The following is a 25617-nucleotide window of genomic DNA, read 5'->3' as shown; positions in this document are numbered from 1 at the left end:
CCACTTTTTTACGTCTTTCTAGCGCACTAGATTACACGGCGGAAGAATAACAAACGGTTGTAATTAATAAGAACAAAAAAATAATGTCTGCATGTCGCTTTTGCTTTTGCAAGCCTTACCTTTCAGTGGTAAAACAATTTGTAAACAGTATTAATTAAAAATAACATTTCTCATGCTATGTGTCCACTGGCGTAGAAGAGCAATAAGCCACTTTCACCTCTAGTGGCTTATTGCTTAATTAAATGACAAATCGGAGGATTGGTTTGCAGATTGCCTGAATTGACGTCAATTGGATTGGTTAGGTGACAGAGCCAGGCTCCGCCCCCTGTGGGCCAAGGTAGAGCATGCTGAGAGAGGGAGGAGGGAGCAGGGGGCTGAGCTGATCCCACGTGTGACGCTTTCATTCCCGGCTCAGTAATATTCTCATAGCGGGGCTTTGCATATCTCCTGCCGTATCTGTGCGTGTCTGTCACTGTTACTGTAGTCCCAGCCTATAGTTTGGAATAGATATGGAAGGAGACGGGAGTCAAGCCACATCCGGAAGCCTAAATGATTCACAACATGACCCGGGGTAAGGATATATTTCTAAATTTAATCCTTAGGTACGATTTTTTTTCATGTTACAACATCTTGGAGAGGACTTCGACTGCCGTGCTGGATTCGTCCCCCCTCCCGCACCCCCCTCCCAACAGTACGCACTTAAACCGGGCACGGGTCTGTTTCCAGATGCAGTTTTAAAAGACCTCCGCTCCGTAGCAAAGAGTGGCCTGCCCCTTTTATGTAGCCAGAGTGTAATTACTAAGCGCGAATGTGTTTTCATAGTCTTCCTTTATCCTTTAAGGTCGCTTTTAGAAGTAGTTAGTCGTCAAAATGGCCGAACTGACATCTGGACTCACTTCTGTTGTGTTTTCCCCTTACAGTAAAATGTTTATCGGTGGCCTCAGCTGGCAAACCTCACCAGGTGAGACTGTTACTCTCTTTTACATCGTAACCAGCATTTCTTGTTGTTTTTTTTCTTTTTCCCCCCTCTGTCGCTGTGACTGAGTGCTCGCTGTAGCTGCTGGCGGCGGTGTATGTGCGAATGTGCACTGTGCAGTAGTGTACTGTATGGGATATCTCAGTAGTGTGTGCGCACGATGTTATTTTTGATCTCCGTCCATCTGAAGTCCTCTATTCGACCCCTATGCGCATCGCGGGGTATTTTTGAAATACAGTGACAACAGCATGTCCATATGTTTCTGTCAAAATGACCCGACATATTTTTTTCTTCTTCTCTCTATTCACAGACAGCCTTAGAGACTATTTTAGTAAATTCGGAGAAATAAGAGAATGTATGGTGATGAGAGACCCCACGACAAAACGTTCAAGGTAAATACAGGGCTTTTCTTACTTTTCCCTTTCCAGTGCACATAGCGATATCGCTTTACTTTGACCGTGCTCAGTGTTTAATCCAGCGTGTATGTGTGTTTTGTGTGCCCGCGCGCCCATGTGTTCGTGTTCCCGCGCGCGTATGTCTGTGTGTGTACGTGTGTGTGTGTCCCCGTGCGCGCGCGCCTGCGTGTGGTTTCACAGCAAGCCAGATAAGCTTAAATGCTCACTGCTGTAAAGCTGCGGCCGAATGCAATTTGACATTGACTTTGTGACTGCACCACAGTTTGTTTTTTTTTGCTGTGTGTGTCTAGTCGCCTCATATTGTAACGTAGCAAATAATGATGAGCACTGTCCTCAGTTTTGTTTTTGTTTTTTGTGTTTTTGCTTTTCCCAAAATCTGCCACAGGACTGGTCGTAATCTGGATTAGAAATGTATATTTGCAGAGAAATGTTGTTGTGGCTCATAGGGATTGTTGTTCACACTGTTAATGCAGGTTTATTATTTGCAAGTTGCATGTTAAATTTATATTTGCAAGGGGTGGGGGTGTAATTTTTTAATATGTATGCAATGTTAAATTATTATTAACACTTCTGTTCTTGTCCTCTCTGTGTCTTTGTTTTGCAGAGGATTTGGGTTTGTTACATTTACAGATGCTGCCAGTGTAGATAAAGTCTTAGCTCAACAACACCACGAATTAGACTCAAAGACGGTGAGTTGATTTCATTTGTTCTTACACCAGAGTTCATTTCACGTTTTGTGTTTACGCTGCTCTGCCAACTGAGACTTTTTACTGCCTAAGTAGGGCCTTGTGGGTGGTGCGGTAGGCGAGGGGGGGGGACACTTCTTAGGTTGACAGGCTGTGTCGATCAAGGTCACGCACAGTGGCTAAATGTGTGCTGGTCTCTTCCACAGAGAGCCTGGCAATAAAATAAAACACAACTCTGGGGTGAATATTACATGTGTTCACTTTTACTTCTCTGGCTGAATGGGGCCAGACACGCCCCCTTCTTTGCTGCAGCCACATGTGGCAGTGTGCCTATATCTCATGTGGACACACAAGGGCGTGCTGTCTCAGGACTGCTGCCTTGCTGCTGTTTGATCCAGCAGATATTGTATCATATCGTGCCCGATTAGCAGATACTTTGAGTCTGAAAGGTTTAAGCCCTATATTAGAGATTAAACAAATTAAATATAAATTAATACATTTTTAAGCTGCCAGTATATTCAAACTAATTACTGTAATGTATGATAATCAGAATACATAAATGCATTAGTGAGGTAACAATCAGTCAGGAGTATCGTGTCAAATACTTTAAGAGTGCATGTGTAGTTTTTAAAGAGTTTTCTGATTTACTTAAGTAAGGTCATTAATCCAGTGCACATATACATACACTCATGCACTTAGGTTTAATGACTGCCAAGCATTCTGAAATTTGTTGAAATTCGTCACCAGAGGAATAATTAAAGCTTATACGATGCGCTGGATTAGATATGGTTCAGCTGCAATTATATTTTATCGAATCCAGATATGCCAGCAATAGTTACAGTAATGGAATGGTGCATATCGAGGAAATGTACTGTGCGCGCTCCCTCGGCTGAAGCCAACTTTACACTGGGAGGAAATATTTTTTTAAGGATTTTGGAAGATAAATAGATTATACTTCAGGTAGCAGTGTATAATAATGTGCAATCTACAAGTCTGCGTAGGATAAGGCAAGTAATGTAAATGTAAGAATTCACTGCTCATTCCTGAGCTTGAGTGTGATTGGCACAGAGCTGAGAAACCTGCTGTTTGTTGGGTGGCAGACCTTACTTTATATTCCTTCCAATTTTTTCTAAGCTGCGAGGTTTGTAATAATGTGGCTGCTCATATTATTGCTATTATTATTATTATTTTGAATATTCTTTTTATAATCATTATTATTGTCATTATTTTTGGGGAGCTTTTTTGGACAGTTTTCAGCTCATCGGTGGAGGTTTGATTCTTCGTTTTTCTGTTAGTCTAAAAATAAGCAATTTGCCTTCATCAAAAAAGGCACATAACACACACTTGTACTTAAAATTTTTTAGTGCGTGTGATTTTTTTTTTTTTTTTTTTCTTCAGCCTATTAGATATTTTGTGTTATGCTTTTTTTTTTTTTTAAGTTTCCGGTAATCTCTCATTCACCTCGTGCTTAGTGTTTATTTGTTATGTCTTCACTGCTATCAGCTCTGTTACTGTGTTATGCAAATGAGGGAGACAAGGACACTCGGTGGGGTTATGTTGTGACGTAGCAACTATAGAGCAAGGGCAAGGTTTTTTAGCATTAAAATGACCGTTAAGTCAGGCCGATGACATTGCAAAACTTGCAGAACCTCTTCAGAGGGGAATACTTAGAAGCACTTTACGGGGGCTGCTTGAAGGGTTGGAGATATAAACATACTTTGATGCAGAATCTAGAGCAGTTTGATAACTTCAAGTCTGACATTTTGAATGAGCAGCTTTGTGACAGCTTGACAGCATATATATTTACAGCAAAGGTCATGGGGGGTATGAATAACGGAGGAGAGCACGTAAATATATATGCTTACACCTGAGAGTTGGCCTGTGCTGCAGCAGTCTATTACTGATGTCTGATAAATAGAGCAGTTGTTGCTTTAATTGCCTTGCCCAAAGGCACTTTGAGAGCAGTGCCAGCAGGAAACAGTTTAATTTCTTGTGTATTTTTAATACCGCTAACATATGTTACAATATTCATGGGATTACATTAATGACCTGTTAAAATTGCAGTCTCAAACCACTTGTGTTACAGCTGATTTCTTGATTGCAAAAAAGCTCCTTTTTTTGCCCACAAGAAAAATCGGTTGGTTCTTTTTTTTTTTCTTTTCTTTTTTTTTTTAGATTGTAATATTTAGACTATTTGTAGGCAGAATTTAATCCCATTATTAAAACAATGTGGGACCTCTTATGTATAATAATTGAGTTAAATAGTATTTTCTCTTGCTCTGCTAAAGTATAATAACTGTCGTGCAGCAACACTAAATCTTGTTATCTGTTGCATGTCTGTATAGCAAGTTATGGATACACTTTGTTCTTTGGCTACAGATATGCACACAAACAGTGGTATTATGTCACACGTATTGTAGGCTTTAGATCACATTTGGCACACTTATAATTGAGATTTGAAATGCACGAGAACTGAATGGTGACATTTTAAAGTCTGACATTGAATCATCATTAAGCCTGAATAGTGGCCTGTGTGAAATCATTATGCTTTGGAAGTGAATTATTTTAGTAATTTTGGTGATGTTTTTTTCCCCCTTGATTGTTAGATAGTATACAATAGACAGCTGACAGGAAATGAGGCGATAGACCTGGCCAGACTCGATCAGGCAGTTTTGTGATTGCATGGTCGATGTCTTAACTCTTAATCCGCCGGGCTGTAAGAGCATAAGATAATCATTTAGGGACCCCGACTATATTAAAAAAAAAAAGAAGCCAGTTTTGTTTTGCATACTCGCCTCTTGTTGCTGGTGGCGTTGTAGTTTTTCATCGCACCCATAAATCTGAAAATATGGATGATACTGAAAATCCTGTAATAATGGAGGTAATCAATAGCTTTAGTAAAATAAAGTGTAGCAGATTGTTGTTTTGTTTGTGTTTTCTTGCTGGACATTTTTATCACTGGCTGAGTGTTTGACGGCATAATTGACAAACCAACGATTCTGCTGACTCAAATGCATGCAGACATTTATATTTCCCAGCTGCTAACGTGCTGTTGTTTACCCGTCAGTGTGCAGTAGAAGATTACAAACCTAAGGCGGCTGTCTGTATCGTCTTTCTCACCATTAGTCACTGCGCTGTATCTGCGGTGCTGTTGTATATCTTAACATTCACACTATCAAGATCGCATTGCATTAGGATCTATCATATCTCTGAGAAAGTTGCTCAGTGGCAATGGGGGAAAAATGAACCGGTCCAGCAAATATGGATGGTCTTGATGTGTTTGCAGATGTTGGGTTGATACAGGTCTCCCTCGTTTGCAGTGCCTGAACGAATCCTTAGTGGTTTGTCTGTCCTCGGTAACCTTGGAAAAAAGTCAGAATGGCTGAAGGTGCAATGACAGGAAGTTAGGTCGTATTAGCTGTGTAGTGAAAGTGTAAAGCCAAAATCATATGGATGTTTTTAGCTCTGTTATTTTAAATCTAATATTTTTTCAGTATTACATCAGTGTCACAAACACAAACGCAGATGGTATTTTATTTAGTCTGATGTACTTTTAGATCAACTGCAAACCCCACTTTGATTTAAACATAAAATTTCCCTAGTGTTGAGATCAGGAGTGCTATAGAATCAGTTTTACTCCCAACTTAAAGAAGACAGGCACACCAACGCTGGTTTCATATGCTTCTTTATTTGGTATTAATGTTTTCTTTTGACTGTGTGCTCTACTTTTTGTCCGGTTATGAAAACACTCTAGCCTAGAATGAATGTGAATGAGACATATGGGGAAGCAAAGCCTGGGGGCTTCAAAACACACATGCTGGTAATTCAGAACATATTTACCATTTTTCATGATGCTTTGTTCAGTTTATAAATGTACAACTCAGAGCATCTGTTGCTGAAGATGTTTCAAGTCAGGCCTGTATGAAGAAGGACATCATCAATTTTTATCTCAGACATAACAGTATATTGATTTGAGCGATATAAATCTTTTATTCTTATGTGAAGTTGTTACAAAGGCATATATGGGTTTATTTTTTTTAATGTAAGATTTGATGGTGTGATACCATGTTTGGGGTTTCTGAGCTTAATTCACTTCAACCAGTAAAACCCAATGATATATGTAGTCACCCCCCCACCCCCGGAATCTATTTTTAATTTTTTTTGTCTTGGGTAAATCCAGCCTTTATAAAGTCACCCTTAGGTCAACCTATGCTTGAGGTTTAGGAGAAGCCAAAAAAAAAAAAAAAACAGCCCAAGAGCAAATGAGGAGAAAGGACAGGGAAGAGCAGCTGTTCCAGACAAATCTGAGCTTCATTCATCAGATAGGGTTAGGAAGTAAAGTCAAATCAGTGAGCTAAACTGACTCGCTCTTGTTTAAGTATAGCAGGTGCTCCATCTTCCGCGGTTAATTATGGCTGAAGGCGTTATTAGTTCTTTCTGTATCTGTTTCTGTCTCATGTCCGCTCCTACAGGTCATCAGAGGTTTGTCAAAGCGGTAGTGTTATTTTTATGCTACTACCAGCAAACGTGGCTAATGTTCGTAACGCTGTTGCATATTTCTAAGAGGTAAAAAAAATATATTAAAAAAAAATATATAGCCAATTTGCTTGTTGAGCATGACGGTAAAATTCTCATTACTGATTTGAGGATCATAACAAACTGCCTTTTCGTGGTGTTATTCCACGGCGAAAGTCAGCAGAGATTGACAGCACAGATATGAAACATTTATGTTGTAATTTCTTGTCTATTCTATTGCTATCACACACGCACACCTGTGGACCTGCTCACACACTTATTGAGAGAAGCTGCAAGCTTTGATAAGGCTTTTCCTTTTAGCTTAAACACCACATCATCATGCTAGCGTAGATATGTCTTAAGAGAGAGGAAGAGAGTTTACCCAGGAGCTGCATTAATATATGAAATCCTTTTGTAAGATGTGAACTTAAGATATGTGCTGTTTCTCTGCCCTGATCTCCCACAGTCGCATGCAGAAGCAGCCCTCAGAGACCCTTAAGTAAACGGCTGCGGAAGATAAAAAGATGATGGGGCAGGGTTGGTGGGGGGGATTCCTTCTGGTCTGTTCTCATTTATTACATTGACGTATCTGCTTGTATGATGTCTTGAGGAAATCCACTTTTGCTCTTCGTGAGATCATGTTGCATCATATTACAAAGGTGTATCTAAACGTAATTTGAAGAAAGGGTCCTGTGAGGGTGATGCCAGGTCTCTAAGGTGAGCACATACTCAAAAGATGTTTCACTGGAGATTACTGCTACGTGAGGTACGTCACCAGTAGTGCATCTTTAGCACGACACTGTAGCCTCTTGGTTCTCGTGAACTCGAGTGTGCACACTGGTTAGATGGTTACGATTCATCTGAGACACCCACATTGCTAAAGGCACATATACTCTGATTGCAGGGTCCATGGAAAATGACATCACATTAGTGCTTGCCAGTCAATTGTACATAACAGGTACTGCTGCTGTAATTGAATCAGTGCAAAAAAAAAGTACCTCATACTGTGCATCCTACATACAGCTAAAGATAACAGTTGTTGGCAATAATAAAAGCCCGGAACAAAAAAATACATTGTCTTTGTCTCAGAAAGAATTGAATGATATTTGACACGCATGTACATTTGTTCTGGTTCGATATACAAAAAAAAAAAAAGAAATTTGGATTTTGCTAAATAGGTGAGCACATTATTGTTGTTTTTCACGGTTGCATTTTGATTACAGTTTACATTTGAACACATTACACCTTCAGTTACAGTCATGTTTTCAATTACAATACAATATTGTAGTCATATCTCCCGGACCATTCGACTGTGTTTAAAGCAGATTGTTCGTTCAGCTCCAAGTCAGATTGCTTGTGATTTTTCCATAGTAAAGAAATTTCTCAGAGGGGGGTTAATGAAGTGTTGTTTTTTTTGTTGTTGTTGTTGTTGTTCTGTTGCTACTGTATGATAGCCAAATAGCTAGAGCTGAGTCAGAGCTCTGGCCCTCTACCCAACAGCGACACTCTTTGCATACCCTCGACGTATTTTATCTACCATCTCATGATTTGTTCCCAGAATTCCTTTCAAGAATCAAAAGAATGTACGAATATTTTTGTTGCATCCAGCTGTCGTAAAATTAAGATGAAAGCAATGACACAGTAAGAGAGATTTGTCTACAAATCATAAAGGAAAGTCATTTCTCAAACAAGAACATAGGCAAAAACAAACTAATAAATAGCTATTATTCATTTATCTTTTTATTGCTTAAAAAAACATGCAAGTTTAGAACAGACTAGAGTCAAATTACTGAAACAGGTGCACTTCTTACATTAAGTTCACTCAACCCAAGCCTGATGGTATGCGTGTTACATAAGAAAAAAATATGTTTCAGGAAGGAAGTATCAGGTGAAACTGAGACACTATAATCTCTGATACAGCTGCATTCAGTGCAAAGGGTAACTCCTGCCCAATAGGTATGAAGACGCTTCCTACATGAAAACCTAAAGCTTTAATATGTAAAGCAAAGGGAAACAATTGCCTTGTCTCCTCTTCTTGTAGTTCTAAATTCCTCAGAGGAGTTATTCGTCATAATTTGTGACCTAAAAAGGTACTGCTACATTTCACAGAAGGATTTGTTAATAAGGCCTCATTGCCCAATTTGGTTGCGTTGCTCTGAGTGAGATTTAAGCAATATGCAGTAACGTTTTTCTCTGCATGTAATCATTTAAATATATATATAATTTTAAACAGACTACATGAGATTTTTCCATGCTGTGTTAAAGTGTTCTCATGCGCACGTTCAAGACCAAATGCTTCATAGTGAATAGAAATTCTCAGCAGGACAGAAAAACAATTAGTTTATGTGGTGTGGTAAAATGAGGTTTGATATATTTTGCATAAGCTTAAAAAGTAAGATACATTACCAAGTGTAGGACTTTGGTATTCAGAGCATAATGTGTTGTCTTTGCTAAAATAGGGTGCACAAAATAATTGAGTTTGAATTGGTTATGCCTGGGGCTAAGTGCTAAGACAAATCTTTAAATGAAATTCATTACAAGCAGAGTTACCGTGCCCAGGTGTTATTGAATTCATTTCTCATTTTGACCCGATTTAGAAAGATAACAGTAATAAGTGAGACTGACAGAGAAGATGACAGTGACATTGCACATCATGGTTTTCCTTCAAACAGATTAAAATGTAGTCAGTTTCAATGGCTTAATTGATCCGTGCAGATGGTGAATTTTCATCTCGTGTTTTCTTTCCATTGTTTTCCTCAGCGTGATGAGATATCGTTTTCTTAAATAAATCCATCTGTGCAGAGAGAGTAGGAATGCATAGAATTGATATAGTAATTGTAAATATGTCAGTGTGACACGTAGCACAAAATGGAACAACATGAAGAGTTTCATGATTTTCTTTTTCTTTCTTTCTTTTTCCCCCCCTCAAATTCAAATTTGCATCCAGGCGATGAGAGTTTAGGATGACATTGCTGTTTCAGACAGTTCCTCTTCACTGTAAGTGCAAGGTTGATGAGACCCCCCCACCACATACCTTTATACCAGAGAAATTAATGAGGAAGATGTAGCTAATGAGATAACAAGCACAAGATGGAGAAACAGGCTGATCTGACGCATCCTCCCAGTTATTTGGCAATATCTGGAGGCGTCACCGGCCCCAGACTCTCATTTTCTTCCTGTCATATTCAATCAGCAATTCCTGCCTAAAATAAAAGCGGGCCTCTGCTGCGACCACGACCAGCGGAACATTGGTGTGGCTGGTCTCCACGCCAACTTTATTTTAACACTGGGGGTTCTTTCTTTGTTTTTGCTATACAGCATCGACAGCTAATTTGGGAGCACCAGTATTTAGGCCTAAAAAACAAAAATGGTAATTTACAGCAATTAATATGTGGTTTCCTATGGTACATTGCTCAGTGCACTGAGTGTTGTGCCTAGAATGTGTCATTGAGCTCCATCAATTGTAGATAATTTGCCACAGTGAGTAATGAGGCCGGTGATATTGGCCAGCTCTCTTTAAATGCTTTGGTCTGCCTAGTGACAATCATGACGGGAAACAAAGCCAGTTGCTGGACTAAACTGTGCACCTGTATCATTTATAAGGAACCAGGCTAGCTGATAGGCCAACAGTAAATTTAAACGATAAGCTGTTTTGCAGTAGGGATTAATATACTGAGTAATCAGGTTCTTTTACTGCAGTTTACAAATGAACTGGTCACTGAGATTATACATCTACGATTTAACCTTATTTAAAAAATATATCAATGTGCTCTTTGCCAGTAGTTTAGCTGAACAACATCGATTCTATGGCTATGATTCTTTCATAGCAGGCACTTCCCTATACATTGTTTTCAACTTCCGGTAGTAGCTCCTTAACGTAGATGGAGATTAAAGCTGCCGCGGAGACAAAGACGAAGACCTCAGGATCTCTGGAGGACAAAGAAGGGACGGCGTCCTTCATTTTCAGTGTGTGGCAGTTTTTCATAGCAGGGGGAAACCGTGGCACACTGTTCTCTTACCAATCTCTGTAGTCTGTCAGCTACCCAGAGCCATGACCTAGTCTGCCCTTTAGTGAAACGTCACCCTATCCTTAACCCGACTGTGTCAAAGATTAGGCACAGTAATGTAGCGGTACCACCGTTTTACAGAAATGGCTTCGTTCTGTGTTATTTTTACTGTTTTGCTGTTCTATTCATATTGACTTTAATTTGTAATTGTGATAACTTTGTCAGCTCTTAAAGGCGACTCTAGGTTTGAAGAGTACATGTTAATTATGAAGCTTCTGTAAATCTTAAAAATGATGAATTATTATCATTGTTCACAAGTTCTCAGCCATTGATGAGATATTCAAGCAATTTGAAAAAGAAAGGTTTGTTCTTCCTCTTGATTTACGCATTCATAGATCAAAATATTCTCTGCGGGTTCCTGTTTAAAAATAAATAAATAAATAAATAATCCAACATCATAGCCATATAATAAATACCCATTATAGTACAACCGCCACTGAAGTACTAGTAATTACATTCTCAATGAGTCTAAAGGAGTCAAAATGCGGCAGTGTGGCGGTTTCACCCCGGGGTCCTTTGTGGACACCTGTTCGGTGCTTTTCACCCCGAAGATATACCAGCCTATCCTTTAACAACAATTTTGCTATTCTTTTCTCATTTCAGATTGATCCTAAGGTTGCCTTTCCCCGTCGCGCCCAGCCTAAGGTAAGAATAAATTGGTCACTATCCCCGCTCAAAGAAAATGATTATGTCTCATGTCACTAGCTTACCTAATTTTGTGTGCTCACACAGCAGATACGAAGAGATAAAAAAAAAATAGTCTGCACCCATTGTTCTCACCTTGTCTGCGCTGTTTCACCAAAGCAATTAAAGTTGAAAACATGAGACTTAAAGGAAATTTTCAGCATGATTAAGGTTATGTTATTTTCTGTGTTACCCCACTGTTTTCTATCCATATAATATTTTTCCATTGTTTTTATCCTGATTTGCTTATTTCATCCCTCATCACAGCTGTTTGCAGTGGCAAATGTTTTGAAATGAACTCTGTCTTATTATGACAATCCTGTAGCAGAGGTTTCTGATTTTAGTCTGCAGCAGTATTAAATCAAGCTTTATTGTCTGTTTAAAGCATCAGAGTCTAAGTGGTGAAACCATCTTGCTTTGGCAACTTGCCTCTTGACTTGACAGGGTCATGACTGACAGGAGACGGGCTCTAATATATCTGCAGAGAATGCAGGCTGTTGGTTGAAACGTTTACATTTGGGTGAAAGGAGGAAATCTGATTATTTGAAAGTGGAATCAAGACCTTCCTTTCATGTGGTTTTGAAGGTGCACATTATGCAGAACGGTGAATTATATTTTGGAGTGAACAGGCCTGTATTACCCTGACTGAATTTGCGAGAGATGATTGGTGACTTTTCAGTGACAGTGATGAATTGCATTTACTGGTTGAATTCGAAGTCTGTTGAGTTGGTCTGGAGTTGAATGGGATTGAATATCACAAGTGATTAAGAAATATCTTTGTTGTGTTGCATGCGTGTAGAATTTCTCACAATTAGCACTGAAACAATGGGTGATTTTAAAAAATAAGCCCAACTCCAATCACGCAGGAACTGTGGTACAGGCTCTTCATGATGCGCATTATCTTTTGTCTTCTTGATTACTGTTCTTGAGCAGTTCTATTGACAATTAAAAATTCAGCATGTGCAGATGGTGTTGTGGCATACAGTCAAAGGCTTTGTTGACATGCCCTCTCACACCATCCCCCAGATTTTACTGTGGAGGCTATAGCACAGCACACTGTAGCGCTATTCAGCATCGCTATCAGGGCTTTTTCCACCTAAACCAGGTGGAAATCGATAATAGATTTTCTCCTTTCCACCGGATCAGAGAGAGGCATTGTTAAAGACTTGGTTAGGTTTCAAATAAGAAATTGGCAGTGCAGACTTTCAAAGCCACAGCACATGGTGACTTAAGGATATCGGCATATGGCTGAAAAACTACCAGTGTTTCCTTGTTTTCTTGTGTGGCAAGTATATCACTTTAACTTCGTCTGCTGTAAGCCCTGCTCATAAATGTCCAAGGTGCAGTAAAACAGCTCAGATGTTTGATGATGCTTCCAGTTTTTAAGTGAACCAGAAACTCCACTGCTGTCGTGGTTATTGCTGATCTTTTTTAAAAGAGCATTATACCACTTTTTTTTGCCATGACTCACACAGAAATACAATATTTTGAGCAGTTCTACAGGTCTTAAACATATTTGTCATTCTACCTTGCGTGATTCATAACTCAGTGAAGTAATGACACCATAACAGAATTTGTGGCACTACACAAACCTTGTACCAATGATTTATAAAATGGCTATAGGGCAAGCTTGTTAGAGGAGAGAAATGGCTGTATTGAATGTGGATTATAAAGGATCTTAAAGCAATGGGATTAAGCCAGATAGATTAACATTGCATGGGTTTGTACTTTAAAAGACCTTTAAAAGAAGTCTAATTTAGAACTTCCCATTTAGAAAGTTCTCTCTGTGGCGGATACTTTCTTTTGTCCCTTTTCCCCAACTCCGCTGTGTGCCTGCCTGGGAATAGGGATTTGTTTAAGGAGGCTCGTCTTGGCAGTTGCCTCGGCGGCACGAGCTTCGGGGAGCAAATCGTGACGAGACCAATCAGCGTTAATTTTCTCACGGCTAGCAATGACCTCACAGGTGAACCCTGCCAATGACCTCGTGCTGCCGAACGCTGCGGCATAGTAACTCTATACAGTATGTACATCACGTAGAATAATGCTGAAAACAGGCAGGAGGTGAAGGTGAACACGGAGGACATTTCACTGTAAACAACTGAAGGTGTTAGCACTGGGATGACAGGATCACAGGAAAAACATCTTGTATCAGCAGGCATAACTGACACTGCCCCCAAACACGGACAGTTCCAAGTGTCAAGAGACAGTGAGAAAAGCGACAGACGATTATTGGGGTACCTGAAAGTGGACACGCCCTTATTTTGATTCATATCTGACGTAGCATGTACGACAAATCAGTTTGCCTTCATTTGTCCCGTTTAAGAACAAACGTGAAACCTTTGTGTTTCTAATGTCAGCATTGTATGAAATGTAAGTTGCTGTCATAATAAGACAGTTGACTTTTTTGTTTTTGTTTGTACGAGTCAGTTTTTTGCAGATATGACGAGTAAGTCACAGAGCACTGTTTCCTTCTGATTTCCACCCAGCGTTCGAGAATCATGTATATGTATGATTTGAGTAATCTTAGGGGGGTTTTGTGACTATCTGCACCAGAATATTGGTAAAGGGCACAGAGGGGAGATAACCACAGGTCCTGTCAATCAAAGAAAACAGGCTAAAGAAATGCAAACTGGCACCCACATTACAAATGAATAATGTCACCCAACTAAAGCTTATCTCATGACTTAAAAAGAACATTTTGTATTATAAATAGAAGCTGTGCTTACAAGTCATGTCAAAGGTATCAATATAGACCGGTCCACAAATATTCAGGGATTAGGTTGCATCTGAGGATGATTGACAGATGAGAATGAAAGGATTAAACAATGATGATGTGATGCAAAGTGCTTTATGCACATTCATTTATGCCTCGTCTCCTCTTAGCCTGGCTGGGGATAGCCATGGCTTTGTTAGATAGGCTGCTAAAAGTAGCCTTAGAATGCCACGATTTCTCTGCAAATTCTCAACGTGTAGTTTCCCTTTTTATGTATACTTTATTGATCCCCTTGGGGAAATTCCTCTCTGCATTTAACCCATTCAATCAGTGAAGCAGTGGGCAGCCATTGGGCGCCCGGGGAGCAGTGTGTAGGGACAGTACCTTGCTCAGGGGTACCGCAGGGTAGCCGTTCGGTGGGTTTGAACCACCGACCTTCCGATCATGGGGCCAACACTCTACCTACTGAGCTATCCCTGCCCCCTTTTGACAGAAATGATTTTATTATCACCTTTACGTACTTTAGATGCATTGCAATGAGGTTACTTTTGAACAAGGGATGCGAATACCAAATGTATTCATCACCACTTACTATAGTTTTCTGTAAAACTGTAAAAATATTTGCCTACATTTCCATCTTGAAATTAGTTAGCAGATGTGATAAGTGTAAGAAACGGAGGTTTTCTTTTTTTGTGGAGAAACATCCTGCTCTAATTAATAACAACAATAATGGGAAGGTAAAATGGGACTGATTAATAACCTTTTGGGTTTAATCAGACAGATAGTATTACATAATCGTCTCGTTATCAGTGTAGATGCTTGATAGATTTTTAAAGTCTATTGCAAACCCCTAAAGTTTTAAATCTGCCGTTCAGATTTGCTATTTTTCCCCAACTAAATTTCAGGCTTGTTTAGAAATTGAAAATTCTCTGAAAAATAAAGAGAAACTATCAACAACCCACCCACCTTTTCAGTACTGCCACTGCATATAGAAGGCAGTAAAGAAGACAGAGATGAGTTGATGCTGTTCCATGCGATCTTCTCGTTTGATATTTTGCAGTAATGCTCAAACTGAAACGTGTAAACGAGACCCGCTCCGGGTTTCCTGGAGAAATCAAAGAGACGGCTTCTGCCGACATTGCTCGAGATTTACCACTCAACTGTTGGCGTCATTACCGCTGCTGCCGGTGCTTTTGTTTCCCACAGTGGAGTCACACACAACCATGGCATGTCCCAGCATGATTTTAATTGCCAGTGGGACTGTGGCCACTTCAGTGGGAGATGAGTTCTGATGGCTTGTTATGGAAATGAAAGGAAAGCGCAACATCCATTTACAGAGCAATGGGCGTAACCCTTCCCTTGTACCTCATAAAGGGATTTGCCATGTAAGCCATTGAGAACAGGTAGTCGGTGCGTCTCTGGGAGTCTATAGGATGTTGAATCTTTGTGCATGAAAAAAGAAATGTGTACTGCAAAATAAGCAACTGTGACAATACTTTGAGAGATGCTTGTTTTGCTTGCCGCTGCAGTTTTCTTTACTGAAACTCAAGATTTGCAAACCGCTTGCTTTATCAGCGCGCAAGATAGGTAACTGTGGTAGTAAACTGGTTGAGATCATTTAGGGGCATCACACAGATCCACCATTAAACCACTGTCCTGAATTTTACTTTAGATTGTGGCAGCTGTGACTGTGGCTTCCCTGTTGACGGCCCTCTGTTAGTGCTGGCCTGTCTCTGACAGCTGGAGTTTCCCCCCTTTCTCTTTGCCTCCTTCTTTGTCTCCCTGTCTGTCTTTTCACGTCACGTTCCCTTTTTTCCTTTGCCTCTTTTCTTTCCTCTTTCTTTCTTTTTTTCTTCTGTGAATGGTAAATTGACCAGTGCACCAACCTCCTCCACTTGTCTGCGTTCCACACATCTCTCTTAGGGACTGTTTGCGCTCTGTGTGGCTGCTTGCAGAAGAAAAAACCTCCCAGGTGTGTTGAGGTTCTAGAAATTTCAAGACTCAAGTTTTAATGAAGTCAACTAACAAAGCTGCATTCCCTTCCCCAGGCCATTTGTGCTGTGACCACATGTACACACACTGTATTGGAAACAGGTAGTTTGATATCCACATTTGAAAACAAAACTGTCTCCTTTGCTTGTTTTCTTTTAATATTTTATCTCTCAATCTATCATTCTTCCTCACTGCTACATCCTCCCCTTTCTGTGCCCGTTTCTGTCTTAGTCTTTCAGGATTACAAGGCCTTGTAAATCTAGTCTTACACCTTGCTCAGTTATTTGATCTAGATTTAGCATTATGATATTCCCCTTGTCAAAATGATCCTTATTTTAAATGACACAGCTCACTGCTGGGAAAATGAAACCTCCGTAGCTGCCAGCCCCTTTGAATGTCCCTGTGAATTTATTAAAAGCACCAGCTTCCCCGTTCCAACTCAGATCTGCACAGCTGCACGAGTCCGAAAGAATATTCAAGGACAAAAGTCTATAATGTAATTCGTGCAACAGAATGCCGGATCATTATCTTTGGTGAGCGTCACTTTATGACTGTGAGCCCTCCCAAATATTTTCAGTGTTAAAGAACATTATTTCCTATTAGACTTCTTCTTTTTCAAGCAATTTCTGCTGTGCAGATAGCACACAGAGTAGAAGAAAGAGAGCGAATGTTGTGTTGTGCAGGCTATTATCCAAACCTGACATTGCATTTCAAGGCTTGTGGCACAGGTTTTATCCCGGTGAGTGACCAAGATGTCCAGCTGAAAGAAAAATAATATTTTCTTTATCTCTTGAAATAAATGCACTTTTGAAATCAGGCTTTACAACTGACACTAAATGCTCCTCACTGAGACCAAGAGACAGTCCGATAGTAAGCAAAGACAACTTTGACCAAGACGACAGGAAAGTGACAAGCAACTTGATGGGAATTCTTCGCTGTCACTCTTGTGTCACCCCCTGAAAAAAGCAGATGTGCAGCCAACATGAATAAGCCCCTCCTCAGATGGAGGTTGACACAAGGAGTTGTTTTTTCCCCCTGTGGTAATGGCTGCTGTGCTGAAGCTGGAGATGGGTTTAAATCCCTGACCTGTCAGCTCCTTTGCTTTCAGTGGCCTCGGTGGAACTGCTCCAGATGAAAATGGGGCCAGAGCAGAGTCATATGAATGACTGTTTGTTTGGTGGTCAGACACAATCACCAACTGAGTGACCCAGTTAACGGGTAGTCAAAGCAATGTTCAGTTTGATTCGTGCACTTTTTTTTTTTCTTTTAATGTTTCACACTTTCTAAATGTATCCTGTGTTCCTTTCTTTATGCCTTCCACCAATATTTATACTTCAACTGAAATATAAATGATTTGTAAATGTGAATGCTAGTGTAATTATTATTATTATTTATTTTACTGCAAATATAATTCGAATACGCATTTTCTTTTGTTTGAATAATTGCTATTGCGCTTATAAATGGAGGGTACGTGCGTGCGAGTCTTCTTTCCTCTGCTTCACTTTTTTTTCCTGCTGTGGTCTCCTTGGTTGCGGGTGGAGAGTAATTAGGTTTTCTAGGGGATTGAGGGGCTCTTACAATGCTTACCAATGGCAGCCGTCAGGCAGGCTAGTGCTGGCAGGGCAGAGAGGACAGAGGGCTGTGCAGGAGCCTGGCACTGCTAAACCTGATGCTGACTGACAGTAATGAGGACAGCTTGCTAGCCAGGATAGAGAGGAGAGGCGTGCAGAGGAGAGGAGGGCATGGTCCTCCACTATACCTCTCAAGACCTCTTATCAAAGCCTCTGTGCACACACACGCGCGCGCACACACACACACACACACACACGTACCACGAGAAATACAAACACAAGCACACACAAGTTCAACATGTACTAGGTAGACCAGAGCAGATACATCACAGGTCGGTGTTATACCTGTGTTCTCGGGCTTATAAATCTAATAAAAAGGATCAGAAATAAGGTAAACTGTGATTACTGGAAAAACATTTTAGAACATCTGGAGACCTTTTGTTCGCTCCCTGGAAAATAGCCTTTAAGTACTTAGAAAGGAACAATGCATTTCCTGAAATATGTATGGTAAACGACTTTAGTGTTGTCCGATGTTTTTTTTGTGTGTTGCTGTAGTTACAAAACAATCGACCGCAGCTAGTTATTAGGATTTGCTTTTGCAGTTGTTTCTGATCACGATGTCACCAGGAATCTAAGTGGCTTTGGTCAGCACAACGCAGCAGCATCACTGACCTTGGGGCCTCTTCAGCTGTAGCACTCTTGGATATTAGCGCTCTACAATAATGCGGCAGGTCTTGTAAATTAAAAAGAAAAAAAAAATGGTTTAACAATAACATCTTTTTTTTCCATCCTCTCAAGTCTCTACACATCCAAGGCATTACATCGGGGAGGGGCTTTAGAAGGCATTTCTAATTTTTTAACTGTGACCTCTTTGAGATCGCGTTCGAATGAAACATGGGGAATAATTAAAAAGGGACGGCCAGCTTAATCAGGATGATGAGTTCTATTGTGTTGTCAGACGCGTTACCTTGCCATCCAATTTTGATTTCTCATTGCTTCTCAATAAATTTACACCTGTGGTTCTGCTTTTGTACATGCTGTCTGGGATCGGTACAACAAAGAGTGACATATGGCACCCACAGCAAGAGAGGCTCTGGGGTGTCAAGATGTGTGAAGTTATTACAAATAGACCTATGGCTATTTATAATAGCAGCATTTCTTACTGGAAGAATGGGGAGAAATTTTAGGAGGATCTCTGAGTATATGATTATTTTGTATTAATAAGTACACATCAAGGCTATACGTGTGATATTGCTTTAAGACGACTTAGCTGGAGTTTTGAGGTTGAATTTAACTGGTCCTTATTTATTTATATTATTATTATTTTTTTATTTTATTTAAAAAAAACCTGACAGAACATGTTGTGTTTTGTAAATCTGTCTTGTTTTTTTCTTCTTCTTCTTTTTTTTAAAGCTTTATTCGTGACTCATTTCCAGGAGTAAGGTTTTAAACATTCAGCAGCCGCACTGCATCCACAGTTGATTCGTAATTATAAAAGTGAAGCTTAAGTGTGATCATTTTGAGTTGGATGTGTCTGTCGGACTGGAAGGATGCCTGACCAGCTCACTGAAGTGTTCTGCCATGATTGGATCCAGTTGTCATTCTAGTGCAAGATATTGGAATTTTGTCCGCCAGATAGCTCTTTCTCACTTTGACGTTGTTTGACAGTTCAGTTTTTATGTGCTGTCCTGATTTTTTTATTTATTTATTTTTTTCAGGGCACCAACCTTTCAGATTAAGACTGATATTCTTTGAGCTAGACAGCTCTGTCAGGTTATTAGCTGTGCTATTGTGGGTGGTGTGATTAGTAGTGATGGTCAATAGCTTTTTGTTGCCCTTTTCTGGTTGAACTGCTTGTTTGCGACACATTTCTGGATCTAAGCTTAGGGGTTGAGGAGGCTGCACGGCATATATTTAACAACATTTTCCTCAAGCTTTGATCACACGACAGAGGTAACTCATAAGTACATAAAGGCCTTTCTCAGTGTAATAATTTGTTTTGTCACTGCTCTCATGCAGTCAGTTGAGTAACATTCAAAAAATAACCAAACATGAGACAACAAATAACAAGCCACTAATGAAAATACATTCTTTGCTGTAATTATACATTTCGAGAACCTGCGCTATTATTTTGCTTGTCACTCTCATCGGCTGTGCTTTCTTTGTTTTACACCGCAAAATGTCTTTAGTTGAAGGTGACTGCTGTGTATCTGTTATCACTCTAATGTATACATATTATGTAATTAGCTGAAACCACTGAAAGCTTTGTTGTTTAATTAAAATGCTAAAATTTTGAGTGAATTACTTTTTCATTTAAACAGATGGTGCTGATATAAGATAAAAAAGGTTAACAGGATATAAGTGTTTCAAGATTAGGAGCATAATGCATTGTAGCTAAGTTCTAAAGCAAGTGTCCTTTATAAAGCATGCATGTTTTATATAAGCTAGTGTATTTAACTGAATTTACACTAAATGTTCCTACTTAGCCTGAGTTTTCCTGGATTCACAAGTGCAGTTGTGTTTAGTAGTTCTTTTGTACTATTTTGTGCTTCTGTACATGAATATGCAATATTGTGCAGTATGCCCATGGGACTGCTGATGTTTTAACTTTAACTTACTAGTGGTGTGATCATTATTTCAGTTATGTCTAGGCTTTGAGTGTTGTGGATGTGTTTTGTGGTTTTCAGTGTTTGTGTGGCCAAGAATAATGACCGAGAGTCCTGTTGCGATTAATGAAGAGTGTAGATGTTCATGGTTGTTGTGCAAGTGTTAATAAAACCAGTGTTCCTGTGTGGCCTATGTGATAGAAACTGAGGTCTCTGCCTCTCAACACATTATAAATCCACAAATATGAGTGCTTTCTAAAAAAAAACAAAAAAAAACTAGACTGATTACAGTAGACTTTTCTGTGTTAACGATAGCTTAAGTTAAGTTTACTATAAAATCTTCTAAATTGAGGTTATATAAAATGCATTTAGCTTAAATAATAGAACCTTTTTACTTTGGTATGTAGTAGTTGCAGCAACCAGCTGTTTCCTCAGAGTTTGAACACCCTCACTACCACTTTAGATTGCAAGACAGTTTATATGTTTATATCTCCTACAGTCGTTGTCTGCCTTAGACAGACAGATTTATGTTTCATTTATAAATGCAAACAGTTGACCAGTCAGTCTGATGAACACAGCTTGTCTGTGACATGTCTCTCTAAAATAGGGGACTTGACTCAACTGGTTGCAAGTAGTCACAGCCCTCAAAGCAACTAATTGCACACAGCTGAAATAATGTTGGTCGAAACCACTGTTTTCTGTGTCGTGACTGTAGCACTGAGCACTGCCTTCCCCTTGGAAACTGACATTACTTAATTTTAAGGCAAAAATGTAAGTTTACATTTGTCTTTTAAAATTATTATTATTCAGTTTTATGGCACAAATATGCTTCTCAATGGTCCCACGTAACATAAAATCTTAATGGTATTCTTGGAAAATCTGGATATGTTCATATGGTTGTGGTAAAACAAGGGAAGATGTATAATAGCAGAGGCTGCGCTGCTATGCTAGGTTATATGGAGTTGTCTGTTCTCAGATTCATAATAATGCATAATTTTTCAACCTAAATGGGGAAAAAAAATCTGTGACTTTCTGCACTGAGCTTAAGTCGTATGCTTATTTTTTATTTTTATACGATGACAGCTGCTGCTGCAATGTGTCATATTGTGTACCTAAAAAATATACGGTACGCATGTGTTACACACCAAGCCTTCAATACTGAATTACTGCATCTAAGTCAGGGTGCTAAAGAGCTTAGCTGTTCCTCTACATAATGCCTCGGTCCTCAGCTGTGACCTTTCTCTTCCGCACATCATTCACGATTATACTGCTGACATGTTGGCTCATGCCAATAATTTTTCATTGGAGGCAGTGTCAGCCACATCATATTTTATCATCTGGATAAATTTGTGTTGTGTTTTCATGTGGGCTCACCATAATTTGTATTTGTCTGTTTATGTGCCTGTCCTAGAGATTAGATTTTGCATTTAATTTAAGTCGGAAAAGAATTCAGATGTAAACACAATCTGGCGCCAGAAGGAGGGGAAAAATGCTTATATTTGTGTATAGTCTCAAAATGAGCAATATGTAATATGAGTAGGATACAGTGCATGTGTCAGTATGTGTGTAAAACAGTGAGTGTTAAGTCTAATTGTTGAATGTTGTCTTTGTGTTTCTTAAATTTGTAAGGTCTTAGCTCAATCTATAGGATCAAGACATTCCTTTGTCTCTGACCACTGGCTGGAGAGGCTTTTATTGCAGATACATTCTATCTGGAAGATCTGTTTCTTGTGATGTTATTTCCTGCTTTTATGATCCTTTTGGTGAGCAGGAAGTCATGCAAACAGAGACACATGCATACAGAGAGAGAGAGACACACACACACACACACGTTCTTGCACATGCATACAGATGCTTACACATACACACACATAGTGCCTTGTCTTAGAACCATTGGCGGGGTTTACGGTGGGAGGTGCTTGTGTTGTATTGTGTATTGTAACTGTCATGTCAATAAAAGGCAGCAAGAGGAGGCCGTCATCGGGGTCAGTCTGCGGTAGGATTCAGGGTGCTTTCTGAGACACCTTGCCTCCCTTGCTAGCAAGTAAAAGATGTTCGTCTTGTTTTTGTCGTTAACGAGAATAAGTTTCTAAACTAGTGGGGCTTGTGGAAACACAGACCCAACAGTGAGCTTGCACAAAAGTGAGGCATGCATCAGACACAGTGTGAGTGCACAGACTCAGTGCATAATGATCACATGGTGCTTGAAAAATTGAGGGGATATTAAAAACGATAATTTTGTGTATGATGTGATTGTTTGGGGTATTTTACTTATAGGCAATATTTCATATGGATGAACAGTGTTCAAATGCAGATTTTTGCATCCAGAACTGAGTCAAACTCAATTCTTTTTCATGCTTAATGAAATGGTCTCCAGAGTGATTTCATTTCCAAGTGCACCTTATGCACTTCTGTGACTTAGAAGTCAAAAAATGTGACTTTATTAGACAGCATTTGAGTGCTCTGTCTGCAAATAACAAAATAGACCTTGTAACAGAAAGCATCTTTTTTTTTCTTCTGTGTTAGAGTGAATTGTTAAATGTTTGTCATTTTTATGTTCACCATTTGTACATTGTTTTAACTATGATGAAAGAAATTCCACTGTCCTTCCCTCCAGATTCTCGAGGTTCTCGGTGGGGGGCTGTAGTCTTTTATCACAGACACATCCTTGTGCTTTTGATGTAAGCTTCCTGTGTTTACGACCCTTTGGTCAGCAGGAGGTCTGACGCACACACACACACACACACACACACACACACACACACACACACACACACACACACACACACACACACACTTACAGAAATTCACACATATACATACAATGCTTTGCCTTAGAACCAAGGGGCGTGGCTTTGTTCTGACGTGTTTTGTGTGAACTGTCTCTCAATAAAAGATAGCAGGAGGAGGTCAGATCTGGGGGTCATTTTCGTGGTGGACACAGACGAGGCCTCCCTTGCGCAAATAATCGATCGATCGACTGTCTTGTTTTCTTCATGATGAATAAGTCTCTAGAATTAGCGGGGCTTGTGGAAACACAGACCCAACATTCTGCTGTACGATTTTTTTTGTGTATAAATTGTGAGCTGCTTTGTCCTGCAGTTGTAAAATATAAAGGAGTAAGTGCATGTTGAATTAATAAAATAACAGTGGTTATTATAGACAGCAGGTTATGAATCCCCCCCCACCACCACCACCTAACAATATAAGTAATTCTGCAGCTCGATGGTCTTTGTAGTCCATGTGAGACAGCGCTAATTATCTTCACATAGTTCTAAACAGTAACAAACCATCACCTCCACACATTAATCAGTCTTTCTGAGTTAGTGACCTTGTCGTGCAACTTGGTTTCTTTCAGTCTGACTGTATCAGTTGCTCCACCGATCATAAATACTAGTCAAGTGTTTTTTTTAACAAAAGAAAGGATTAAATACCGTTTCAGGTGGGACTTAAATGTTCTCTATGTAATTGAAACCATTGCTTAACTAAAGTAATTACTGCACATTATCCATTCTCAGAAAATATTCAGAGGTAATGTCAGCGCCATGCTTGGCTGTTCACAAATTTGATTTATTGTGCCAATTGTGAGATTTCAGTATTTCCAGTGAATTAATTCAATGGTAAATTGGATATCATATGTCTTGCCAGCACTTTTTCAATTTCTAATATTTGCTGCTCACAGCTATGCACCTCACACACACTGTTTGCCTCCGTTCAGAGGGTTTCGTGGGGCTGCCAGTTTGGACTTCCTTTTAAAGTAAAACTGCTTTAACCACATGGTGTGGAGCTTGTTGCTTTTAAAAGAAATGAGGGGACCTAATTTAATTGACTGTGATTGACACTGGCTTCTACCACATCAACTGGTAATTTATTCCTTCTAATCCAACCTTTTTTTTTTTTTTTTTGCGGCTGCGCTGCAGGTGTGCCGCTGCTGTGCCAGCATCTTTGGATGCAAAATTACCAAAGGAAAAAAAAAGTCTTCTTGCACCTACATGCTCTACATGTGGTAAAGCAATGCCATGAATTTGGACCACTGCCTGTGCTTTCACCTTGATTCATTAAAAGAAGATCCCCTGTGACACACAGTTGGGAAATGCAAAAACATCCCAGCGAATAGGGTGAAAAAACACAGAAAACCCTCCTCTTCCCTCCTTTCCCCTCTCCTGCTAGTCGAGAATGTGAAATAATCACAAGCAGTTCAACTTTGGCTTGTAACAGTTATTTTGTGACTTAATTTTCTCCCGTGTTATCATACAATAATGAAAAGTGTTGACAGATTCATTTCCTTGCTGCTACCGCCTAAGACCATTTTGTGATTTCTAATTGATAGCTACATGCGGCATTTTATTGCACTAGCCAATTTTATAGCACTTTTAATTAGGCCAACTTTGACCTTCTGTTCGCTTTGCATTTATATTGCTCCAAATTATTTTCACCTTCTTTCTTCATTAACTTTTGTCAAATGAATACAGTCATTTACAACATAATAATCCATACATGCACTCAAGTAAATTGCTAATAGTCTGTAAAATTAAGTATTTTATTACACACAAACAGGCAGGTATTTCTGAAACAAAATCATTTTCCTTCTTCTGCAGTTTTTAAGTAAGGAACAGACAGCATAGAAAATAGAAAATGAGTGAATAAAAATACCTCACTAGAATAAGTCTGTAATAACCACTTAGTTGACTAATTTAGTAAGGGGAAGCCCTTACCTATGTCATTAGGGAATACAGGTGTATGATGACTCTCCATTCAGATAAATCCTTCACATGGAACTAGTTAATCTCCCATGTAATACTGAGCAGATGTGTATACTGGTAAATGAATAAACACGAACATCCGATGAATCTCAATTGACGGGGTGTTAAGTATTCATTTGGACTTCATCTTCTGAATGAATATTGAATATGCCGGCACATGCATGCCAGCATGCGCCACATGTGCACAAAGAAATTTGAGACATTAAACTCTTATTGTGACACCAGGTGATTTTTGCTAATATAATGTGGCACAGCAGTCACGGCCTGAGTCCAGATACTCAGATAGACCAGATTTTCAGATGTTTAAATTGCTGCCATTATGTGCTTTCATTTTAATGTGCGTTCTATGTAAAGCTTGTATCTTAACAATGACAATTTTGGGGAAATAGGGGAGCAGATAGGAAGGGCTGAATTTATTATATTCACCACCTACAATCTATCGATGAGTCTTTCCAGGCACAGATTTTCAACTTTTTTTGTGTTGGTGTGAATTTTTCAACATTATGATTAAAAAGCAAGAAAATTTCCACATTTGGATGTTTGAGGGGCGGTGGAAGATTAAGCTGTCGTTCAGTCCTAGCCTGTTTGGCGCCCTGGGCGAACACTACCGCTGGCCCCCCCCCCCCCC

At 39.5% G+C, this 25617-nt stretch overlaps 1 protein-coding gene across 13 annotated transcripts in view; it reads left to right on the top strand.

The window, feature by feature from the left end:
• Nucleotides 1-325: 325 nt before the first annotated feature.
• Nucleotides 326-25617, top strand: part of msi2b (musashi RNA-binding protein 2b) — a 269399-nt gene continuing 244107 nt past the window's right edge. For 6 of the 13 annotated variants that reach the window (XM_026182718.1, XM_026182723.1, XM_026182719.1 and 3 more), the window contains exons 1-5: nt 327-571; nt 921-961; nt 1287-1368; nt 1997-2081; nt 11264-11305. In XM_026182718.1, coding sequence (XP_026038503.1) covers nt 510-571; nt 921-961; nt 1287-1368; nt 1997-2081; nt 11264-11305 — 312 coding nt within the window. In that variant the 5' untranslated portion in view covers nt 327-509. Of the gene's footprint in view, nt 572-920; nt 962-1286; nt 1369-1996; nt 2082-11263; nt 11306-25617 lie in introns of all 13 variants that reach the window. The other 7 variants (XM_026182716.1, XM_026182715.1, XM_026182712.1 and 4 more) reach the window with 3 other exon arrangements.

The sequence above is a fragment of the Astatotilapia calliptera genome, chromosome 10, assembly GCF_900246225.1.
Source record: "Astatotilapia calliptera chromosome 10, fAstCal1.2, whole genome shotgun sequence".
Classification (NCBI taxonomy): domain Eukaryota; kingdom Metazoa; phylum Chordata; class Actinopteri; order Cichliformes; family Cichlidae; genus Astatotilapia; species Astatotilapia calliptera.
Note: the sequence above shows the minus strand (reverse complement) of the source record. Positions and strands in the feature narration are given on the sequence as shown.